The 24,689-nt window shown below is 41.4% G+C and overlaps 2 protein-coding genes across 2 annotated transcripts in view; one reads left to right on the forward strand and one right to left on the reverse strand.

Moving 5' to 3' along the window:
• Window positions 1-2,104: 2,104 nt before the first annotated feature.
• On the forward strand, window positions 2,105-7,379 carry LOC142740110 (uncharacterized). Its single transcript, XM_075849854.1, has 2 exons — window positions 2,105-2,659; window positions 6,007-7,379. Exons 1-2 carry the CDS (start codon window positions 2,182-2,184, stop codon window positions 6,735-6,737), a joined length of 1,209 nt encoding a protein of 402 aa, XP_075705969.1. The 5' UTR covers window positions 2,105-2,181; the 3' UTR covers window positions 6,738-7,379.
• A 6,226-nt stretch (window positions 7,380-13,605) lies between these two features.
• LOC142759519 (tyrosine-protein phosphatase non-receptor type 9-like) overlaps window positions 13,606-24,689 on the reverse strand; it is a 72,018-nt gene continuing 60,934 nt past the window's right edge. Inside the window, exons 9-13 of the mRNA XM_075861770.1 lie at window positions 23,643-23,712; window positions 20,434-20,512; window positions 19,932-20,082; window positions 19,551-19,758; window positions 13,606-15,076 (exon numbers count right to left, since the gene is read on the reverse strand). Of these exons, the coding sequence (XP_075717885.1) occupies window positions 14,853-15,076; window positions 19,551-19,758; window positions 19,932-20,082; window positions 20,434-20,512; window positions 23,643-23,712 (732 nt within the window). The 3' untranslated portion in view covers window positions 13,606-14,852. The remainder of the gene's footprint in view (window positions 15,077-19,550; window positions 19,759-19,931; window positions 20,083-20,433; window positions 20,513-23,642; window positions 23,713-24,689) is intronic.

A 24,689-nucleotide genomic window follows, 5' to 3' on the forward strand; every position in this document is an offset into this window, starting at 1 on the left:
ATATAATGCAGCCTCTGCTTCATAAGGGGTACCACATGTACTGCAACAATTTTTATTAGAGTGTGCCCGTTTAGGCATTTGCATGCTGCAAAGACCGGGGCAAATAGGTTTTCCGCAGCAATTAGTGGGGAAGCGCATGGTAAAGGGGGACTCCTGTGCTTATGCATCTGAAGAATTGCTGGCGGTCAAGTACAGGGATCGCAAAGATGTATATGTGCTAAGCACGATTCATACTGCAGGAACAGTGGCAGTGAGGGAAAGGGGGAAACATCAGACAAGCACAAACCAGTGAGCGAATATAACAAGTACATGGGGGGGTTGGATTTAAGTGACCAGGTTTTACAGCCCTATTTAGTGAAACGCAAAACAAAAACCTGGTACATAAAAGTGGCCATTTATCGGTTACAGGTGGCAATCCACAATTCATTTGTGCTCTATATAAAAAAATAAAAAAATAAAAAACCAGAGGCAGAGACACATATCTGGATTTCCTGGAGAAAACTATCGAAGGCCTCATATTCGACGTTCAGGGAATGCCCCCAGTCTGAGGAGGTCACGTGACTGACAGACATCTAATCACCCCCATTCCCCCAACACCAACTAGAAGTAACCGCCAGAAAAAGTGCCGCGTCTGCAGAAAAGACGGGCGCCGCAAAGATTCCCGATATTTCTGTCCCTCATGTCCCTCGCAACCAGGCCTGTGCATTCACCCATGTTTTTAAAAAATACCATACTGTTCTGAATTATTGGATTTTAGTTAATTAGTTGAAAATATATTTGCCCCACATTACATTTTTGTTTTTCCAAAGATTTTACTCCAAGGGTGAGGGAGGGAATGGGTGGGGGGTGGATGTCATGTTTGCATATTTTCTAAAGTTCATCTGCTGGACCACTCCATTTGCATAAACCTGCAATTTCTTATTTTAGGAAACCCCCCAAAAAAACAATTCCCATTATACCCCTAGATGAATATTTTGAGATCTCTGCTTCAAGAGCAGATATTTTGGAAGTGTTATAGAAACTCTGTTGAGTTTTGTAAAGCCAGCTTTGAAAAAAGGTGATTTGTGAAATAAACTTCTTCTATCGTAAGCCCTCCTACATTTCTGTGAGATAAATAAGGCACACATATTTGGTATCCCCATGCACAGGAGAAGTGGCAGAACGTGAAAGGAGATGAATTTTGTCCGCGGTCCATACTGTGTGTGAAAAATGCTATCCTAAACTGACGCATTTGCTAAAAAAAAAAAAAAAATGCACATTTTATTTTGTTCCATCTTATTCAAGAAACTTTTAGTAGAAAACTGGACTTTCTAAAAATATGATAAACCCCTTGAAGAAAACCTTGTGGGGTCTACTTGTGTGAATGAAGTCATTTATGGGGTGTTTCTAATGTTTCAGCAGCATTACGCCCCCCAGAAAACAGTATGCTGCTATAAAATCAAATGCAGAATTCCTGGACCGAAAAGCCTCCTTTTATGCCAAGCCCTGACACATGCCAGCACAGTGAATAAAGCACACATATTTGGTATCCCCATGCACAGGAGAAGTGGAAGAATGTCAGGGGCCCACCAGGCTATTGCCTGGGGGACACATGGTCGCACGGCCCCCCATAAGTTGTTAATAAAATATGTTTTTTTGCTTGGTATGTTTTTCTCTCCCCCTTTCCCTCTTTTCTCCATTTGTTATTTTATATTAGAATGGTACTTACCATCGTGGTGTCCCCCGGGTAAGCTGTGCTGGTGGCACGAGCCGGTTTCCAGATGTTTCTGTCTCTGGGCAGTTTGGAGTTGGTCCCAGCTGATTGGACCTAGGTCAGCTGTGCAATTGCATGAGCAGGTTCTGGCAGATTCTATCTCCAGGCAGTTTTGTGGAAGGCCAGCTGATTGGTCATTGATAAAATCCTAAAGGCGGGAAAATTGGACATAAAAGGAGCAGTTCATCGTGGTCAAGCAGCCAGTTTTTGTAGATTGGACCGTCGCCATGGATGTCCTGCTGATGGAGCTGATCAGAAGAGCGGAGTCGGAAGGAGGAGAAAACTGGCTGAGGCAATGCCTAGCAGCAGCGCCGTCGAGGGAAGTCGAGGGAAGACGCGAACTTACTGGGCTGGAAAACGACATAGAGGAAGCAGTGTCTCCTGCTGGGTCGTCGCTCGAGGTGCCGTCATCAGCTGCAGCCAAGAGGATGAAGTCTGCAGCAGAGTCATCACTGAGGGTGGAGCGCAGTTCCGGACGTTCGCTCCAGGTGCCGGAGCTTGAGAGGAGGCGGCCGACCGTGTCATCAAAGAAGGTGGCGCACAGTGCCGGAAGTGCGCAGCAAGTGCCGGCGCAATTGGCTAACCCGCTGGCCAGAAGTTTAGTCAGAGAACGGGAGACAACAGGTTGGTCGGGTACCCCCTCCTGCTCCAAGGATGGTGTGGAGGACACAGCGGAAGCGCCGGCCTCACTGGTTTTAGAGGCGGCGCAGGACTTTTCTTCAGAGCTGCAACCGAGGAAGAGGAGCCGGAAGACTAGGGTGGCTTATTCCCCACCCCCGCCAGTATCAAGGAGAAGAAGAGGTCCCAGGAGTCAACTTTCCTGTCAGCAAGTTTCCCCAGGATCTACAGGCACGCAGCAGGAGGTAGCAGAAGTGGTGCACGACCCAGGACAGGTGGAACAGAGTGGTGAGATGCCAGCTACCCCTTATCTGTCCCACCCCATCCCCCCTCCCCTCAATTCTAATGTAATGTTTGATATTTTAAAATTATTAGCTGATTTGGTCAGTAAGACGGCTGTTCCTGCTAGTTCCCCCGCTGATGTATGGAAGCATAGTAGTCTGCATTTACAGAATGCTGGTTTTAGTAATATTCCTGTTTTAGAGAAAGGAATTGGTGTTTCGGAAACTTGTTGTAAGGAAGTGATGTCTTGCGATATTTCGCCATTAGGTTTTCATTTACAGCCAGCAATTAAGGAGCGTATTTGGAGGAACGAGTTTATAGATTTATTTTCTTTATTACCATCCGCGAAGGAGACTCTTGTCAAGCAGGATGGTAAGTCTGATAAAGATGAGGATAAAAAACGTTCTCCTCCTAAGTCTTTCTTTAACTGGCTACAGGCGTTCTGTATCTATGCTTCAGTTTTAGGGGAAAAGTCTTTCATTAATTCTAGTAATTTATTTCAGCATGTAGACATTATTCTTGAGGCTTACCGCCAGTTTGGTGGTTTAGCATGGTACAATTATGATGAAATGTTTCGCCAGAAGATGGCAGTGTACCCTTCATTAAAATGGGGCACTAAGGATGTTGGTTTGTGGCTTAGTTTAATGCTTCCACAAAGGTCAGTGCCCAAGCAGCAGCCTAGTTCTCAGAATACGTTGAGGAAAGGAGTTTGCTTTGCTTATAATGAAGCTCAGTGTAAATGGTTGAACAATTGTCGGTATAAACATGAATGTTCCTTTTGTGGGGGTTCGCACCCAATGTGTCGCTGTTTTAAAAGAGCAAACCAGTCTCAACCCCCTAGTTCCAAAGAACAGTTATCCAAAAGCATGGACGCCAGTGAAATTAATAAGAATGGCGCCTTGGCTAGAAATGTTCCCAGACAGGGAGAAAGCTAATTTAATTTTTAACGGTTTTAAGTTTGGTTTTGATATCCCTTCTTTCAAAGGATCTGGTTGTTGCTGGGTGGATAATTTGAAATCCATCCAGCAGCATAAGGATATTGTGCATCAGAAAATCCTGAAAGAGCTTGAAACTGGCAGGATCGCTTGTCCTTTTATACATCCGCCGTTTACAAACTTTAGACTTTCACCTTTAGGAATTGTCCCTAAGAAGGAATTGAATTCATTCCGTTTAATACATCACCTTTCTTACCCGTTTAAGGCTTCATTAAACGATGATGCTGACAAGTCTAAAGCGACAGTACACTATGCTTCGTTTGATCAGGCTGTCTCTTTATTGAGACAGTTTGGTCAAAATGCTTTTTTAGCAAAAGCTGATATCAAATCAGCTTTCCGTTTACTACCAGTTAACCCTGCAGGTTTCAACTCTCTAGGTTTTCAATTTGAAGGTGATTATTTTTATGACAAATGTTTACCAATGGGTTTTTCTTTATCTTGTTTCTATTTTGAGGCATTTTCATCCTTTTTACATTGGGTAGTGCAGAAGCAAATTCCGGATGGAGGTGTTCTGCACTATCTTGATGATTTTTTGTTTATAGGTGATGCTAGTTCTGAGTTATGTTATTCCTTATTGTTAAAATTTGTCGAGTTTATGAAATTTTTTGGTGTTCCGTTAGCTGAAGAGAAGACTGTGTTTCCATGTAGGTCATTAGAATTTTTAGGTATTAGAATAGATTCTGAGAGAATGGAATTTAGTTTACCAGAGGAAAAATTGTTAAAGTTAAGGGTTTCTTTAGTCAGTATGTTAGCTAGGAAGAAATGTTCATTACGTGATATGCAGTCACTGTTAGGGTTGTTGAGCTTTGCCTCTAGAGTTATTCCTATGGGAAGAGTTTTTTCAAAGCGACTGTATTTTTCAACAAGGGGTCTTAAGTCACCTAGGTCCCATATTAGGTTAACGGTTCAGCTAAAAGAAGATTTAGCTGTATGGCTAGAATTTTTATCTAAATTTAATGGACGCAGTTGCTGGCAGTTTAATTTTGAGGATTCTGACTCTTTGTCTTTATTTACGGATGCAGCCGGTAGTATGGGCTACGGGGCATTCTTTAATGGTCAATGGTCGGCTGAGTTATGGCCCAGTGCTTGGCGTGTAAGCAAAGTTACTTCAAATATTGTCTTATTGGAATTATTTCCGGTTTTGGTAGCCATAGTTGTATGGGGTCATTATTTTAAGAATAGGAGAATTTTGTTGTTTACGGATAACAAAGGTGTGGTCTTTGCAATTAACACATTATCTTCAAAATGTGAATTAGTAGTTAAGTTATTAAGGCATTTAACCTTATGTTGTCTGAAGTTGAACATCTGGTTGAAAGCTAGCTATATAGAAGGAAAAAAGAATGATATAGCAGATTCATTATCTCGTTGTCAGTGGCGGAGGTTCAGAACGATGGCACCAGAAGCGGAGCTTTGTGGAATTCCGTGTCCTCCTCATTTATGGAATCTGATTTGGGACTAATCTATGTTAATATTCAGAGATCCTTGGCTCCAAGAACATGGGCTGATTATTCAGCTGCTTGGAAGGAGTGGGTTAATTTCTGTGTTAATGAGAACTGTAATTTCTTTCATAATGAGGTAGGTCTAGTTTTAAAATTTGTATGTAGCCTGATTAGTAGGAGGCTGTCATTTGCCTCCATTTCTAAGTCTCTGGCAGGCATCTCTTTCTTTCTTAAATTAAACAGTTGTCCGGCTATTTCTTCGCTCTTCCCAGTTAAGCAGCTTTTGAAAGGTTACCATAGGTCAGCTCCGGTTGTGGAAAGACGAAGGCCTATTTCATTAGATTTGTTGTTAAAATTATTCAATGTGTTACATTTAGTTTGTTTTAGTAATTTTGAAGTGTGTTTGTTTAGAACAGCATTTGTGTTAATGTTCTTTGCAGCCTTGAGAATAAGCGAACTGGTGGCAGAGAGTAAAGTTTCAGTCCCGGGCCTTTCATTTCAGGATGTTAGTTGCAAAATTGACCATGTTTTGTTATTGTTAAAAAAAATCTAAGACAGATCAATTAGGAAAAGGTCGTTTGGTTAGAATTAATCAGTTTTCGGGTTCTGTTCTTTGCCCAGTTTCTAATGTTAAACATTGGTTGTCAATCAGGCCGAGTCTTGGGGTTGCTTTCCTGATTCAGAATGGGGATCAGCTGTCCAGATTTCAGTTTAACTCTGTTTTAAAGAAATGTTTGAAGTCCCTGAAGTTGGAGCATTTAAAAATATCCTCCCATTCGTTTAGAATAGGTGCAGCTACGGAAGCTGCACAGTTAGGAATTGATGAAGGGATTATAAAAAGAATTGGAAGGTGGGAGTCTAATAGATTTAAACTTTATGTTCGACCAGACTTGTTAGTAGTGTAATTATATATCCACAGGTAAGCGTTTGGTTGTTTGGATCCTTGGCCACTCTTTTATATTTTGGGCACAGAAGAGAGCCGCGAGAAGGTCCTATACAGAAAATTTGTCTATGGATCCGCTAGTTTTTTCGGTTTTTTGGCATGGGGTAAGGGGTTTGCAATGGAAGAACGTGTTTTCTTTAGTTAAATCACTGAGTTCTTATTGGCCGGATCCGAATTTAATTATCATCCATGCTGGAGGCAATGACCTAGGTAAAGAAAAGACTTTGGACTTACTTTGGGAAATGAGAAGGGATATAGCCTTGATAAAATGTCTTTTCCCTGACGCTACTATTTCCTTTTCAGAGATTATTCCAAGACTGCTATGGTCCTCTGGAAATTATAAGTTTTTGAATCGAATCCGTAAAAGGATTAATAGAGCCATGTCTAAATACATGTCGGTCCTCGGTGGTCTTTCTTATAGACACAGTGACCTTGAAGACCTCACAGACGGGCTGTTCAGAAATGATTGTATACATCTTTCTGATGTGGGTATCGACATTTTCAATTTGGGCCTGCAGAATTTAATTGAAGAATGGCTGCGGTGTTTTGGGGGGCCATGTCTTGGTAATGTCATGGCTTGTGGGGTTTGTCACCCAGCTAATGCTGGGCGGACTTGGTTTTTATTGGTCAAAATATTTATATTTTATTATTTATTCGATTATTTATGGTTATTCTCTTCGAATTATTTTATCTTAGGTTACCCTTAATAAACACCGTGGCCATTTTTATCCAAAGAAACTGTTGTCATGTTTTATTTCATTTTGATTGAGTATTGTGGGGTTTGTGCTACCATGTCAGGGGCCCCCCAGGCTATTGCCTGGGGGACACATGGTCGCACGGCCCCCCATAAGTTGTTAATAAAATATGTTTTTTTGCTTGGTATGTTTTTCTCTCCCCCTTTCCCTCTTTTCTCCATTTGTTATTTTATATTAGAATGGTACTTACCATCGTGGTGTCCCCCGGGTAAGCTGTGCTGGTGGCACGAGCCGGTTTCCAGATGTTTCTGTCTCTGGGCAGTTTGGAGTTGGTCCCAGCTGATTGGACCTAGGTCAGCTGTGCAATTGCATGAGCAGGTTCTGGCAGATTCTATCTCCAGGCAGTTTTGTGGAAGGCCAGCTGATTGGTCATTGATAAAATCCTAAAGGCGGGAAAATTGGACATAAAAGGAGCAGTTCATCGTGGTCAAGCAGCCAGTTTTTGTAGATTGGACCGTCGCCCACCCTCCCGCCCTATTGTTCTTAAATTCCTTCACGTCACGTTGTTTGTTAGAGGGGTTTGTCACCCAGCTAATGCTGGGCGGACTTGGTTTTTATTGGTCAAAATATTTATATTTTATTATTTATTCGATTATTTATGGTTATTCTCTTCGAATTATTTTATCTTAGGTTACCCTTAATAAACACCGTGGCCATTTTTATCCAAAGAAACTGTTGTCATGTTTTATTTCATTTTGATTGAGTATTGTGGGGTTTGTGCTACCATGTGAAATGAGATGAATTTTGTCCGTGGTCTATACTCTGGGTGAAAAATGCTAGCATAAACTGCCGCATTTGCGAAATTCTTGTTTTATTTCCAATTTTGCCTACTTTAGAGAAAAAAACTAAAAATGATGTATACTGACAAATGCCATTTGACAAAGTCATATGTCGTTAAAAAAGAGATGTAAAATTCAAAGATTAACTTTATTCACCTGCAGAGTTATAATCATCTAAAGAAGGACATAGCAAAATTGAGACATTTTCTCTGGCTCATTTAACCGGTTAAGAAACACTTTTGACGGAGGGGAAGAAAACGGGAAGGAAAAACGGGGAAGGGAGAGAAGGAAAACAAACAAACAGTGACACTTAAAGCATCATACAGTGGAAATTGTACAGAGCCCCGCGATCTGGACCTGCCACTTGAACAGAACGCAAGGCTTTTAGAAATCAGATTACTCAGCCAAAAGACTACGACAGGGGTAATAGTGGAAACGATGGTGAAAACCTTAGTGGGGGGGGGGGGGCATTTTCCACCTGTGCACCCAGCTCTAGAGCGGGCTTGCTCAGTAGAAAAAAAATGGACTTCTCCAAAGATCTGTAAACATATTAGAAAAATCATATGCAATATAGGTAAAAACCTGCAAAAATAATCTGAAGACCTAGAGAAAGGGGAAAAAAAACAGCTTAGCAGTTCTACATCTACAAAAAAAGTTGAAAATAAACATCACATCCATGGGGTCAGTGCTGTAGGGAGTAAGATGAGAGAATACCACGTGTTCAGGTGTCTAAAGTCAGTTTTGGTGGTCGACTTGATCTTCCGAGGAGTCAACTTACCCGCTCACTTACGTTGTCTCGAAGGCTTTAAGGAACTTTCAGGTTCCCACTGTCTGATATCCGGTAGCATAGGCAAAGTAGATGCATCTTGTGCTGGATTCCAGTTGGAAATATCCAAGTGTTCAGTTCTTAAAACATCATATACTTTACCCAAGTCAGCATAGGATCTGATCGTGATGCGTTTCCCCATAGGCACATCAAGAAGCGGCGGCTTTAAAAACCTGCATTTCTGCAAGGTCAGGGGTGACAGATGTTTGTAGATTATAATGGTTGAACCCTCATAGGTAAGGTTTGTAGATTCTCTAGCAATTTTTCTTTCAAAAAGCTCAAACAGCATATGACATCGAGGGGGTTCTTGGGGTTTAGGTGGGGGTTCTGAGAGCCCTATGGACCCTATCCAGGGTAAGATCATCAGTCTCATCCAGGCCCAGCATTGCAGCGAATAATTCTGTGACCGCCACCCTTAAGGCCTCTGGCACCACTGCCTCTGATAGGCCTTTCAAGCGTAAATTATTCCTCCTACCCCCGTTATCCTAGAGAGTGGAGGAAGTTAAAATGTGCCTGAGTATGATCCAAATTATGGGCTACTGCCATACTATGGTCCACAATTGAGGCCTCGTGTGCTTCTAGCACCTCCACCCTGGTGCCCACTTGTCGCAAGTCCTTTTTGAGGTCTAGATCTTGGACCAGCGGATCTAGTGCCACGAATAGCTTCTGCATAAATGGTCAGGAGACCGGCAAGTCTTCCAGGATCTATTCTTATTCTACGTCCGTCTCATCTCTTTCGCCCGTCTCAAGCGGGGCGATAGCTTGTAGTTCTCTGGCTTTCCCCGACGCCATCTTAGATTCTTTCTGGGCTTGCGTCCCGCCCAGTCTTAATTAAATTTCTCCATTTCTCCCTGCCCGGGAACAGTTAATGGTCAGATCCCAGAAGGACTGGCAGCACAATCTGACCATTTTACCACACTTTGATAGCTTACGTTTAGAGCGCTGCGGTTTCAGCAGAGCTCCAGATCAAGGGTGCATCCAGCTCTACTGCTAATTTCTGCTGCCTTTTACATGCAATGTGGTGTAAGAGTGCGTAGGAGGCCTTAAAGGGGTTTTCCACGTTAAAAGGACCGTTTTAATGTTTGAAATTTATTAATGTAAATACATTTTTTTAATATACTTACATTTTCCAAATTGGCCCCGTTTCCAGATGCTGCCGTGGGGTACTTTATGGGTGCTTATTAGTAGAGGAAGGATTAGTATCTAAAACTTAGCTTTTAATAAAACCCATATAAAATGGAATATCAATATAGTATTGTTTATACTGTTGTATTATTGGACATACACATCAATATCTATTCACAGTGATGAATACAGGGTTATAGTTCCTTAAATGTACAGTAGGGTAGGCTTGGATCATATGAGCTTGCACAATGGCATTCAGTCTGTCCCTTAAGCCTCACTCTCAACCCTCACTGTTGACAACACACCGGACACTCGTTCTGAAAAGAACAACCCTGTCTCTGGAACCTATCCCTAATATTGTGATTGTTTCCCTAACTGAAGCTCCAGCTCCTACACGTTTCCCCAGTTACATACTGGTTCGTCAGGGAGATTGAGCATAGCAGTGTAGCAAATCATATGGCAGTGGCACTTGATAGGTGACGTCACTCTCCAGCCCGTGTTGATCTTCAATGATTTTCCGGGTATACAACACGTCAATTGTGATGTGCCGTGTATGGGCTGTTCTTTTCCACCCCCTGTAACGCACATGCGCAGTCCCTGCTATCTCGAGAACAGCAGAGACCGCACAAGCGCGTAACGGGCTGTACAAGAGAACAGCCAATACACAGCACGTCACAAGTGACATGTTGTATACCTGGAAAAGAACTGAAGATCAACACAGGGGCCGGAGAGTGACGTCACCCGTCAAGTACCCCACGGCAGCATCTGGAAACGGGGCCAATTTGGAAAATGTAAGGATATTACAAATGTATTTAAATTACAAGTATTAACACAGTCATTTTTAACTCAGAAAACATCTTTAAAGATGGCTACTCTGGCAGTAAAAATTAACATAGTAGGAGAAGAATTTTTAATAATAAGGCGGGATTCACATGACCGGGTGCCAGCCATTCATAAATCGGCCGGCACCCGGCTGCATTAGGAATAATAGACCCCTAATGGGGCTATTCACATGACCGATTTTTTGACGGCCGGGAAAACCGGCCGTCAAAAAATAGGACATGCTCTATTTTCGGCCGGGTGCCCGGCTCCCGTAGAAGTCTATGGGGCCGGGTAATACACGGCCATCACCGGAATGTGTCCCGAGTGATGGCCGGGTCTACCGTCGCTCGCGCACTCTCTCTCCCCCTCCTCACAGTGCAGAGTGCATGTGAGGAGGAGGGTCTTTTATTGCTCGCTGTAGGAGTCAGAATCCCCAATCCCCGGCCGGGGATTCCGCTACAGGAGAAGTGCGTGACTACACTGTCCAAATATGGACACAGCGAAGTCACGCACTTCTGCAGCGGAATCCCCGACTCTATGGCCGGGGATTCCGCTACAGGAGAAGTGCGTGACTACACTGTCCAAATATGGACACAGCGAAGTCACGCACTTCTGCAGCGGAATCCCCGACTCTATGGCCGGGGATTCCGCTACAGGAGAAGTGAGTGACTACACTGTCCAAATATGGACACAGCGAAGTCACTCACTTCTGAAGCGGAATTCCCGACCTGTGGCAGGGAATTCCTCTTCAGGAGAAGTCAGTGACTACACTGTCCATATATGGACATTGAAGTCAGTGACTTCTCCTGGAAAGGGGGGGGGGGCTGGGTGGAATCACCTACCAGGGGGGCTGGGTGGCATCACCTACCAGGGGGGCTGGGTGGCATCACCTACCAGGGGGGCTGGGTGGCATCACCTACCAGGGGGGCTGGGTGGCATCACCTACCAGGGGGGCTGGGTGGCATCACCTACCAGGGGGGCTGGGTGGCATCACCTACCAGGGGGGCTGGGTGGCATCACCTACCAGGGGGGCTGGGTGGCATCACCTACCAGGGGGGCTGGGTGGCATCACCTACCAGGGGGGCTGGGTGGCATCACCTACCAGGGGGGCTGTGGCATTATCTACAAAGGTCTGTGTGTGGCAACAAATTTAAATGAAATTCATCCGATTTTAAAACACCAGGGGAAAAGCCGGATGCAAAATCGGCCGGTAAAAACGGCAACTCGGCCCGGATCGGATGCAAACCGTCGTGTGAATGAGGCCTAAGAGCCCACCAAAAACTGGATTTGTATCACCACATATTATTCTCAAAACAAACAATATTTACTACCCCCCAAAGAATGTTGCTTGGGCTACCTGGACGGTTAAACCAGCTGGAACAAGTGGTAATTTGGTGCAATCGTTTTTATGGAAGGCTGTCTCTACTGGTGGTACATATTGACAAATCCTCCAGAATGTCTGGGTCACCAGGGATGTAGAGATTAAGACGTGTGCATGTATATACATGTATGTACATGTGCGTGAGACAGTGACACAAAAGGCCGGGAAATAGTTTGTTTAGGGCCGGGTTCACACGTAGCGTAAATACTGCAGACTTTAAGCAATTTATTTTATTGCGTAAAATCCACAGCATAATATAGTAGCAGCAGAATGGTTGCGATTTAACCAAATCTCAGTCACACGCTGCGTAAAAAACCCACCAAAAAAAAGTTCATAAATTGACCAGCGGTGCGTTTTATTAATCCGCAGAATGTAAAATTGATGTTGCATGTTTTCCCCATATAATTAAATTGGGAGGCATAACCCGCAACAAACAGCAGATGTTGCAATATTTACGGCGGAAAAAGCGGTGATTCCGTCAAAAAACAAACAAACATCGCAACTGAGAAAACAAACAAAAAACAAATCACTTACCCATAACTCTCTGCTCCTGTGTCCAGCCTGGCCCCATGGATGACGTTTCACCCCATGTGACTGCCGCAGTGGTCACATGGGATGAAACGTCATCCCAGGAGGCAAGGAAGCAGGACGTCAGAGAGACACGTCGCCATGGCTACGGATAAATAATTTTTTCTCTGTGCCATTTTCCGCATTGGACATTCTGGCCGAATAACTGCACCACAATTTGGTGCAGTTTTTCGGCAACCGTTCCCTGCAGTGTCTAGGGCGGATACGCTGTGTGCTTTTACACAGCGTAAATTTTCTCTTCGCATACCACAACATTTTTTTTATGGGTCATAGGACATAATTTAAAAATCAGAGACAATATTAATTCATGGTTTTTTTTTTTTTTTATATCAGAAAACCAGGGAAAAATAAGTTTTTCCTCATATTTTTCATGCTATTTTGTCAGTTTGTTTAGTGAGAAATATTTAACCCTAAAATACTCTAATTCTCCTACACATAGCGATATCAAATATGTGTACATTGTGCAAGGGTTCTGTCGTTTTGACAGAATCAATAGCGTAGTCGACTACGGTATTGATTCAGTCAAAACAAAAGGAACCCTCGCACAACGGAGACAAACGGAAACCATTGGCACCGGATCAGTCACCATTGAAATAAATGGTGATGGAAACTGAAACCTATAGTTCCCGTTTGTGTCTGTCAGGGCTCCGTTCCGACGGAATGCTGACAGAACATCAGGACGGAGGCCAAGAACCGATATGAACGAAGCCTAAGCAGGGAACACGTTATCTGTGTGTTCCTTGTCGTCCCCATATACAGATCACTGATCAGTAATTTTATGGTCGCAGCCCATTAAATCACTGTTGTAATCGGTGATCTGTATACATAGACATGCAGAGAAGATGCAGATCACTTCTTCTCTGCATCACTCCAAGCCTCCTTTGCACAAGAAAACCCTGTGACGGCATTAATGATATCAGAGTTCCCCAGCAACCGCCCGTATGCAAGAGCAGTGTCTTTGGGAAAGCAGCACTCAAACGGAGCAATGTGTTTAGGTTTTTTGTGACCGTGAACTGTTTCTTCCATCCAATAACCTTTATACCTTAAAGCAACAAATAAATGTAATCCATAACTTCTAATGGTATGTTCACACATGGCGAAGCAAAAAAAAATTCCTGCCATGTTTTACAAAAATAATGCAGGAACAAATGCAGCAAAAATCTTCCCTGAAATCACTCGTGACCATTCCTCTTTGCCATTATAAATACCAGGTTTCAGAATATAGTGGATCAGTTTCTTAAATCCTATACGAAGTATATTACAACCACAAGGATGGGAGAAAAGAGACCAATAAAACCGTGAAGGCTAAAGTTATATTTAATCTGACATACAAGTTCATCCTAGTATCTTTCCATGTATTTGCCAGTCTAGTACCAACATGTCCTGTAATTTTAAATATGGCAAGGAAATAAATGCAATCTATTTTTGCAATCCCAAAGCATATATAAAAACATTTACAATGATTACGTAGGCTTATAAATACAGTAGCGGTGTTCATTTTATGCAGCCACTGTCATGTATGTAGTCAGTCGTACCAAACTGGAGGAAAAAAGTTATACTGTTAAAAGTACAAAATAATTAAATAAATGGAGAAACGTTATTGATATTAAAATAATATAACAGTTAAAGAATTCAGTTCTCAAGTACATGGAAGGGACAAGTGAGAAGAAGAAGAAAAAAAAAAAAAAAAAAGATTCCCTTTCCCCCTAATAGACATGGAAATTGGAAAGCGGCCCCTGAGAATATAAATGCAGGCATTTGTCTTTTTAATTTGGATAAATTATGTCTTTTGTGCTACACATAATACATGAAAAAGGCACATCAATGCAGGCAGTGTAATATTGGACACTATACGTAGTGTCTGGCAAAAGAGGAAAAAAATACAGCTTTTCATAACCATCATTTTCAGCATCCTAAAGTAAACACAAACAAACCAAACATAGCTTAAGGCCTTTGCCTTAACCCTTCACTGCTGAAAGAATTAAGGGAAATAAGAGTTTGCATAACACTTCTATCCAGTCATTTGCGATTCGTCTTAACACAACCTTCGGTCTTTGATGTAGATACATCCAACTGTAAAATGTGTAAGTTAGCTATATACAACAGTGCCAAAGTAACCAGGTATGTGGACCTGTACTTCGTGGCATTGGTTGAATGTTACGGACTTTGAAGCAATCTTTCAAGGACACATTACAATTTACATAAAAGTCATAAAAATAAGGACTAAACAAATCTACACGATACTACGCACTTTACAAAGGAATCTGTGACACGTTGTACATACTTAATTCTTTCTGCACAGAACAGCAAAGAAAAAAAGTACAGTTTAGTTCAAGTCTAGAAAATGATGTGCAAGTTACTCCATTTGCATTCATGCTACAATAAATTATGACACTTTCCAGTGCATTAATAGCTCAAACCAGCGGTGTACTGAAGGGACCTGCACTTCACTGCATGGCAGCAAGGGGGCAGAGCCTTCCAGCAGCACCCAGTTTAGAATGGACCAGCTATGACAAGGATCTCTTAGTACCACGCAGGGGGAATAATCACTCGCTATCTGTCTCAAATTCAGTGTCGGACCATTCCACAGGGGCAAGGAGACCTTTTCTCTGTGCATATTCAATAATTGCCATGTAACAAAAGTAATACTGATCCCATGTTTGAATACTAAAAGCCCGCTGAGTTCTCATTCTCTTCACTGTCTGTAGTACATCCACTGTCCCAATGTTTTCCAGCCTGGACAAACAAATATCCAAAGTACAAAAGGTACCTATTTATACAAAGAAAGAAAAGACCAGAATTAATACAAGACAAAGCTTCAGCTATACCTTTATACAGGATCTATATATGGGAGTACATACAGGGTCAATATGCAGATAACCTCAAATTGTTTGGGCTGGTCTTTGATCTGCAGAGTTATTTTTTTGAATTCAGTAACTTTTTATTTGTATTTAAATTTAAGCACAAACCATACAAAGAGTACAAAAAACCCAGTCCATCCCATCCTCCCAGAAACATATCAATATAGTACAAAAAGATCAGATGGTGCAATGGTACAATCCATCCATATAAACCTAGGATCAAATGTTACAATCAGCAGCACATAGTTATAACAAAACACATTTATGGTAGAACACCTGCGTATTTCAAATAAATCATGTTTGAACAGACAATCCTATGAACATTATATTTCAAAACAATTCCCCTTCCCAATCCCAGAACAAATCTTAAGAAAATGCCCCATCAATAAATTCTATACGAGGATCCTACGACCACCGAGCCCATAATCGCCTATTCACAGCAATACTACATACAGGTCTCACAAAAGACCCATATATGGTATAGGGTTGTCACGATACCAGAATTTGGACTTCGATACCGATACTTTGTGTAGTATTGAGATTCTTGATGCCAAAATGATACTTTACCAATAATAATAATTAAAAAAAATCTACAATTTTCTGATGTGAGGCGTGTGGTTTGATGAATTTTGAACCTCCATGGGTCTCACATTAATAGTAATTAAACCCAATGTTGTCTATTATGACTGAGAAACATGATGGGGTTAATGTGTGAGGTACGTGATGGGGTTAATTACTATTAATGTGAGGCACATGGAGGCTCAAAATTCGTAATACAACGTGTCTCACATTAAGTGAAAAAGCAGTTTTTAGTAAAAAATTTTTTAACAGCGTACATATAAAACGACACTATAAATTTCTTCTGTAGGTTATTACAGTCGCGACGATACAGTGTGTGTGTATGTATGTATGTATATATTACACATATATACACACACATTTTTTTTTAAACTTGAATGTACTGGCATATATCTATATGCCAACATTAGCCTGTGTATTGATTGAAAACAGGCAGTTGTTAGGATATACCCAAGTATGCCCTAGCAACATAATATGGTCAGACAGCCCTGGGGTCCTTCAATGGACCCTGGGTTGTCTGACTATATGTGGTATGTCCCTCGATCGAGCCACCGGTATTCCCTGTGACGCAACCCAATGAGCATGCCCCTTCTCACTTTCCCCCTTGAATGCCGGCAGCGAACAGAGGTTTCTCTGATCTCTGCCGTTAGAGCGGGGCTGCGGCTGTGTAATACAGCCATTGCCCTGCTCCTCACAACAAGAGCGCGTACGCGGTCAGCATGATGTGATGCGGCCAGCGCTGCACTTATGAGCGGCGGCACCTGCACTGAACACAGAACATGGGGTTTCTCTCTGTGATCAGTGCCGCCGCTCATTAGTGCAGCACCGGCCGCATCACATCAAGCTGACCGTGCGCATGCACACTTGTTGTCAGGAGCGGGGCAATGGCTGTACTAAACAGCCGAAGCTCCGCTCCGACTGAATTCATGTGTTACAATACTAAGCTGTGCGGCCACACAGCTTAGTGTCGAAATGCATGAATTAACTAAATTTAATTGTTTGAGGGTGCACGGCATCAAAATAGAATCGATACTTCGATGCATCGTGCGACCCTAATATGGTATCTTGTCAATTCTCTGGATGCCAAATTAGAATTATCCATCCAGGGGGCCAAGACCCTTTCAAATTTGGACAATGTCCCCCTCTTTCTATATACGCCCTTCTCCAGGTTTAGAAGCCAACTAACTTTATTGATACTAGTCCTTCTCAATGAATTAGAATATCAAAAAGTTAATTTCAGTAATTCAATTAAAAGTTAAGCTCATTTTATATAGATTCATTACATAGAGCCGTGATCTATTTCCAGCATTTTTTTTCTTTTAATGTTGATGATTATGGCTAACAGTTAATGAACTCTCAAAACTTAGGGTCTCAGAAAATTAGATTATATAAGCCCAATTTCAAAAATGATTTTAATACCGAAATATTGGCCTACTGAAATTTACAGTATATGCAGTCAATACTTGGTCGGGGCTCCTTTTGCATGAATTACTGCATCAATGCGGCGTGGCATGGAGGCGATCAGCCTGTGGCACTGCTGAGGTGTTCTCAGTGCTGCGTGGCATGGAGGCGATCAGCCTGTGGCACTGCTGAGGTGTTATGGAAGCCCAGGTTGCTTTGACAGCGGCCTTCAGCTCGTCTGCATTGTTGGTTCTGGCGTCTCATCTTCCTCTTGACAATACCCCTTAGATTCTCTATGGGGTTTAGGTAAGACGACTTTGCTGGCCGATCAAGCGCAGTGATACTGTGGTTATTAAACCAGGTATTGGTACTTTTGGCAGTGTGGGCAGGTGCAAAGTCCTGGCGGAAAATGAAATCAGCATCTACATAAAGCTGGTCAGCAGAGGGAAGCATGAAGTGCTTGAAAATTTCCTGGTAGATGGCTGCGTGGACTCTGGACTTTATATAACCGTGTTCTGAAAGGCCATAACTTTATTTTTCCGTCAATTTAGCGATGTGAGGGCTTAGTTTTTGCAGGGCGAGCTGTACCATTTTGGGTTATATGCGACTTTTTGAACACTTTTTATTTAATTTTTTTGAAGAGCAAAGGTGACCAAAAAAAACATAAATTTGCGTGCAGTATAATTTTTTACAGCATTCACCGAGCGGGTTAAACAACACTATATTGCGATAGTTTGGACTTTTACGGACGCGGCGATACCAGTCATGTGAACTTTTATTTTATTTAAACATTACTTTAGGGGAAAAATAGGAAAAGGTTTTTTTTTTAACTTAATACATTTTTTTTTTTTTTTTTGAAACATCAAAAAAACAAAACTTTACTTTGATTACGCCCGCTGGAGTGAGGCAGCTGTCACCCGCCGAGTACAGAGCGTGCTCAGCACGTGTGTGCTCCATAATTCCCCTTGGCGACAATTCAGTAACAATACGTCGTATTTCGCCGAGGAGTTAAAGGGAATTGTTTCGCTAGAATTATATATTTTTTTTCGTTAAACAATTATTTAAATGATTACACATTGTTTTCATTTTTTCACAAGTCAGGAAATATTATAAATTAGATTCAAATTTATAACATTTCCATGTGTTGGCCACTAGAGGGAGCAATTCCCAAAATTGCAGCATAGTCAATGTGGTAAAGCAACCTCATTGCTTTATGCTGCAAATTTGGGGTAGACACACTCTCTAGTGTCCTCACACAATCCCCCCTCCCTTATTCTGGCTAGTGCCAGGAGAAGGAGGGGTTTGAATCTCCAAACCTCCTACACGGTGTGTCGCCATTTTCTGAGCGACTGTACAGTGTAGGAGGATTAGATACAGCGCTCAGACGTAAAATGTAGAACACGAGAACATAAATAAAATTTATGTTCATATATTAAAAGCAATAAGATAAAAAATAATAATAATCTCATGACACCTTCCCTTTAAATACAACCTATGAATATTGATCGCTGTAGATCATGCCGGCATAAAGCCAGATTGACCCGAATGAATAGGGGATATTACCTTGGATAGATGACGAGCTAAAACTTTGGCCAAAATTTTAATATCAGCAGTAAGCAACAAAACGGGCCGATAAGAGTCAGGTAAAAGAGGATCTTTACGAGGCTTGGGCAAAATGACTATAACAGCTTCCAACATCGTCCAGGGTAAATGTCCGGTAATAGAAGCTTCTTGAAAAATAGTCAAGAATTTGTGTAAAATCCCAAACTTTTTGTAGATTTCCATTGGGATGCCATCCACTCCCCTGGGATTTATTATTTGCCATGGATTCCACCGCCTCCTCTAGTTCCTCAAGTGTGAGATCTCCAGAGTTATAATTGGGTGAGACTGTTCATTATTGTATTGCTAATTGCTCATGCTGGTCTTGTATGCTATGCAAAAGGTGTTCTACCTTGATTTCTCAGATTTAAAAATGTGAAAAATATAGGGTCCAAAAATAACTAAAATATATATATATATATATATATATATATATATATATATATATATATATATATATATATAAATACATACACTGATACCTTAAGGTGCAATAGGTGAAATGATACATGTTAGAGAACATATGTTTTATAAACGATCCGATGGGCTTGGGAATTCATTTCCTAATATTTCCTCACAGCTTTCCTGTTCTCTGATTGAATCACCCTCACTTATAAAAAAGAGAGAATTCTGATAATAGAAGTGTATTACAATAATACTGTAAAAACACAACGTTTAACAATGTGAATTTACACAGAGAGCTGTGCATATCCACCTTAACACTGTCTAAGACTTGAAGGTACCTTGCCAAATACTGTACTAGTAGGAGTACCATGAGCAGACATTAGACAAAGTAATATTTACCTGTTCTCCCAATGCCTGCACTGCAGTGAATCACTATAGGTGGCCCGGCAGGATGTCCAGTCCACTCTGAACCTAATGCTTGCACAGCCATGGCTTGATGTTGCTTTACTTGGGCTCTAAAGTCCAACATTGCAGAAGCAGATTTAGGCACACCAAAGTCAGGCCAACTCATGTATTGGTAATGGGCAACACTTCGACTTTCATTGGTCTAGAAAAGCAAGAGTGGAGAAGAAACGCACAACATGGTAAAACATACGCGATATAAGGCTCACCATACCATTTCTTAACGTCTTTATATTTAAGATTTCATTTGATCGCAACTATTAACTATTCCAATTCAGTGGAAACACTATAGGCTTCCTACATTCCAGACTAACGTACCTGTTTATTGTAGAGATCCAGATGGGTTAATTTGAAGTCTTGGAAGAGATCTATATGAATGTTCCGGATAATAAAGTGCCCAGAATCTTCACTTCTTGCAACTTCAAGAGGCCAGTATTGTCCACACTTTATTCGACCTCTTTCAATTACTCTTGAGAAAGAAAAAAAAAGAAAAAGAAAAAAATATATATATATATAAATACCCAAGAGAAGAGGTATACCAATATCCTAAACCAAATGAGCAAAATGATCAAAAAATATTGATGGAAAAATATGAAGACAAAGAAGTAGTGGTAGTACTACAAGACTTAGGCCCCATGCATACAGGTGAATTGCGGCCCCATTTATTTAAATGGGCCCATGCTCACCCTGGTCCGTGCATGGCCCAGGAGCCTGGACCGCAAAAAGAACGGACATGTCTTATTACGGCCGTGTTTTGCGAAAATCACGGTTGTGCACCTGAGGCCATACTGTAAGAATACTGTGATATATGTATATTTACCTTGTCGTCATAACAATTATTAAAACTCTCTGTTCCCACACCATACGCCAGAAATCATCAAAGGTTTTTGGCAAGGGACCTGGTAAGGGAAAGATAACTTTAATGGCGCTTCACTAAATTTATATCTACAGGTGTTAAGATTTGTCACACCCAGAGAAACGAAACAACTGTTTCATGCAACGTATGTGTGCCACACAAATGACCAACAATTGAGAGGCAAATACATTTCCTTTTTCTATCTACATAAAAAATGAGCAACTTCATAAATACATTGCATTATTTATATTGTGTTGATCATGAGCTATAGTCTGCGTTTTAATCCAGAGCAGCATTCACAATTCTGCAGGCTTCAAAGCAGAGATCTCCCAACATTCCTTGCAGTCTCAATGCCTGCATAGTGTGCTCTAGTGATTTGCTTTCTGGGAATGGTCTTGACACCAGGCTTGTGCAATAATTTGCTCTGGATAAAAATGTTTTCACTTATTATAGGAGAACGTTTCCCATATTTAGGAAATAGAAACAATAATTAGAACCCTGCATACATGCTGGAAAGACATACCGCACAACAAAATCTTTCAGTGTTTAAAGGCAGAGTCTACCACGCAATGAAACTATTTTGGAGTAAATGCTTTTTAAGGTGGTGTGGCCGAAAGCGCAGGCAGCATGATGGGTGCCTTTCCAAGTCCAAACTCATTTTTGTATTGTAGCAATCAGAGCCATAACTCGAATTTTTCATTGAGGTTGCTCTTTGACGGGACAAGTTGTACTTTTTAATGGCACCCTTTTGGGGTGCATATAACTTATTGATTAAACTTTTTGGGCGGAATGGAAAAAAACTCAGCCTTTTTTTTGAGCCAGAACTTTTTAGTTTGAGTGTTGCGGGACGAGTCCTAGTTTTTAATAGCAACAATTTGGGGTATATAGAACTTGTTGATTACATATAATAAAAAAATATATATTCTTCCTGGTGGAAAAAAACATCAATAAATCGCCAGTTTTGTGTTGTTTTTTTTCCAATTTACACCATTCAGTGTGGCATAAATAATGTGTTAACTTTATTCTATTGGTCGATACCATTACAACAATGCCAAATATGTAGTTTACGGGTTTACTACTTTTTGCACAATAAAAGCACTCTTCATGAAAAAAAAATAAAAAATAAAAAGATGTTATGTTGCCGCATTTGGAGAGCCAGAACGTCTTTATTTTTCGGTCAATGTAAATGTATGAGGGCATATTTTTTTTTTATTGACTTATCTGACTTATTTTTAAAAATGTTTGAGAAAAAAGGAATGATGGAATGACTTTTTATTCATCGGATTAATAACACGTTAACCTTATTATACGGGTCGTTACAATTTTGCCAGTACCAAATATATATGATTTTTAATTATTATATGAAACTTTTGCACAATAAAAAACACTTATGGGAAAAAAAAATTGAATTTTTTTCTTAACTTTATTTAACCCCTTCACTACACCCATACGGCTATATACGTTCCAACTGCCGATTCCCCGTGCAGTTGTCACCTATATAAAAGTTGGCAGCCTGGAAAGGGGTTTAATGCGCAAGATGCTGCTTCAGGGTGAGCATCGCTGCCGGCTCACTCCACGTGTCGGAACCTCTCCCCCTTAATTTCATCAACCATGTGTTTTAATCACAGTTAAGTGGCTTAGAAGTACAGTGATGCACACACTGAAGCAGTGCTGCATGTTCCTTTCTGCCGGCTCTCCCCCAATAGAGTCCCCAGCCAGAGCATCGCAAGAGCTCTGGTCGGGAATTCCTGTCCATATATGGACAGTGATGTTAGGGGCTTTGAGAGGCTGGACTACCACCCCCCTGTAGAAAGCGTCACACCCCTTGTAGATAGCACCACCAAAGCTCGCACTAGGAGGGAGCTTCTGTGGCGCCATCTACAGTGGGCACTATCTACAGGGGGCACTGTGGGTCGGGGCAAAAAAACAAAACCCAACTCTAAGTAAATTCACTCATTTAACGGCGGATAAAAATGTTCCGACGGCCGGGAAATAGATGGAAATTTTGAGGGACACACTGAAGCAAAACAGTCGTGTGAAGGACGAACGTGTGTGTGAAATCGGCCATTACTTGCATCCGTGCGGTACTCTTTTTCACAGATCCTTCATAGACTTGTCTATTGAGGGATCCGTGAAAACGTCCAAAAATAGGACAGGTCCTATTTTTTCACGGGCTGGGCTCACGGTCCGTTAAAACAACTGCAGTGTGAAAAGCCCCATAAAAGCACATTTTCTATGCAGCCGTGTGATGGCCGTTAAAAAAACCTGTCACAGGGCCGATTTCACCATTTGTGCGAATAAGGCTTGTAAAAAAAAACTAAGTAAAAATAGTTGTGATATTCAAAGCGGTTGCAAATATATTTTCATTTAAAGAAGTGCATATCAGAAATTGAGTATTTGACCAGGACAGGGGCATCAATGACTTGGTCATGAAAGGTTTAAAGAGATATTCCCACTATAGACAATTATGGAATATAGACTGGATAAGCCATAAGTGTCAAATCGGTGCAGGTCCCAGAGCGGTATACATATCAAGAACGGGAGTCACTAGACAGGGGGTCTAGACAAAGACAAAAAGGTGGCTGCGCATGTGCACGGCTCTTACCAATGATTCATATGGAAGTTACAGAAACAGCCAAGCAAGCAGGCTCAGCCGTTTCCATAGGAATTGATGGAGATGTGCGGCCACCTCTTTCATTCTCTGCCTGAATGCGCTGGCTGTCCCACCAGGCAGGACGGGTGTTGGGTGACCCCAGTTCTCATTTGGATATGGATAAGGTGGGAATAAACCTTTAACTATATATTTAATTCATTTTTTTAGTCCCACTAGGGAGACTTTACAATGCAATTTTTTGATCGCTATTATAATGCTTTGGTATTCTCATCGGTTGCCAATGCAACTCCATCAGTTCTCCGCGATCGTGGTGACAGAGGGAGTCTCCTGCCTCTGCAGCCACTTAGATGCCGCATTTGCTATTGAGCATGGCATCTAAGATGTAAAAGGGCTGGGATTGGCGCTACCGCAGATCCTGGCATTTGCAGTCGGATATTGGCTATACATTAGTAATGTTTTGGCTATTCGGTGCAACTCTTGCTGCATTTGCCATTCGATCTTATAATAATTAACCCCAACAAAAAGAAAAAGTTAATCGTTTAACACAAATAAATCTTACCTTGTGTAGCAATATAGACATATTTTCTTTTATATCCATCCATAAAACTCGCATTAATGTAGTCAGTTGTCTATAAAGGTAAGAACAAATGAAAAGGTTAATCATACAAGTATGAACGAAAAATGGCTTACATATATAAATAACATATGTATACATACTCTGCAAGGACTCCTCAAAGTATGGGCCCACAAAATATAGACTACTGCCGATTTATAGAGAAGCTGTGTGGTCTGCTAGGATCACATTTACAGGGTGTCTTACAAATATTTAAAAGGGGTTGTCCACTACCGGACAACTGATTACCTATCCACCGGATAGGTCATCAGTATATCATTGGTGCAGGTCCGACACCCGGGCCAATTAGCCGTTCCAGCCTGCGGGCAATGGATGTTATGGCACATTATGTAATGTACGGAGCCGGAAGCGGTTGGCTCCGTACATTGCACAGCCGCAGCTCTGCCTCTATTCACTTGAATAGGAGGAGAGCTGCAGTACTGCAGTTCGTTCGCTATTCCTTGACTGGAGCCATTGGCTTTCGGCATGGACGTCAGGTGCCTGGAGGGTGTCGGACTCCCACAAATCATGTAATGATGGCCTATCCGGTAGATAGGTCATCAGTTGTCTGGTAGTGGATAACCCCCTTTAACTTTACGATGACTTACCATGAAATCAATACAATGGACACCCTACCACCAGTGAATGACAGTTTACTTTAGTGCAATATAAATTTGTGGGGCAGAGTCAGTGGTAAGTGGAGAAGTTTTGATTTAGGATCATAAAGACACCTGCAATGCAAAATAATAAATAAAATATATATATTATATATTCTCTCTCATTTTTATTTTTTTTCCAGGAGGCCTATACTGTAGTTTGGAGATCCTGGTTTTTATCCCCATCTCATTAGTAAAACAAACAATGTCAAATTTGGTATCGCCAGATTCATATTGACTAGCAGAATAGAGTTAACACAGGGTGAACGCCACAAAAACTATGGAGGAATTACGGTTTTATTTTTTTTCATTCCACCTCACAAAATAATGTTTAAAA

Source organism: Rhinoderma darwinii, chromosome 1 (genome assembly GCF_050947455.1).
Source record: "Rhinoderma darwinii isolate aRhiDar2 chromosome 1, aRhiDar2.hap1, whole genome shotgun sequence".
NCBI lineage: Eukaryota > Metazoa > Chordata > Amphibia > Anura > Rhinodermatidae > Rhinoderma > Rhinoderma darwinii.

Excerpts from the sequence above, each read along its gene's own strand:
- LOC142740110 (XM_075849854.1), top strand. The coding sequence starts at position 2,182 with ATGAAGTCTGCAGCAGAGTCATCACTGAGGGTGGAGCGCAGTTCCGGA. Across the intron at positions 2,660-6,006 it reads AGGACAGGTGGAACAGAGTG|GTAAGCGTTTGGTTGTTTGG; the intron begins GTGAGATGCCAG and ends ATATATCCACAG.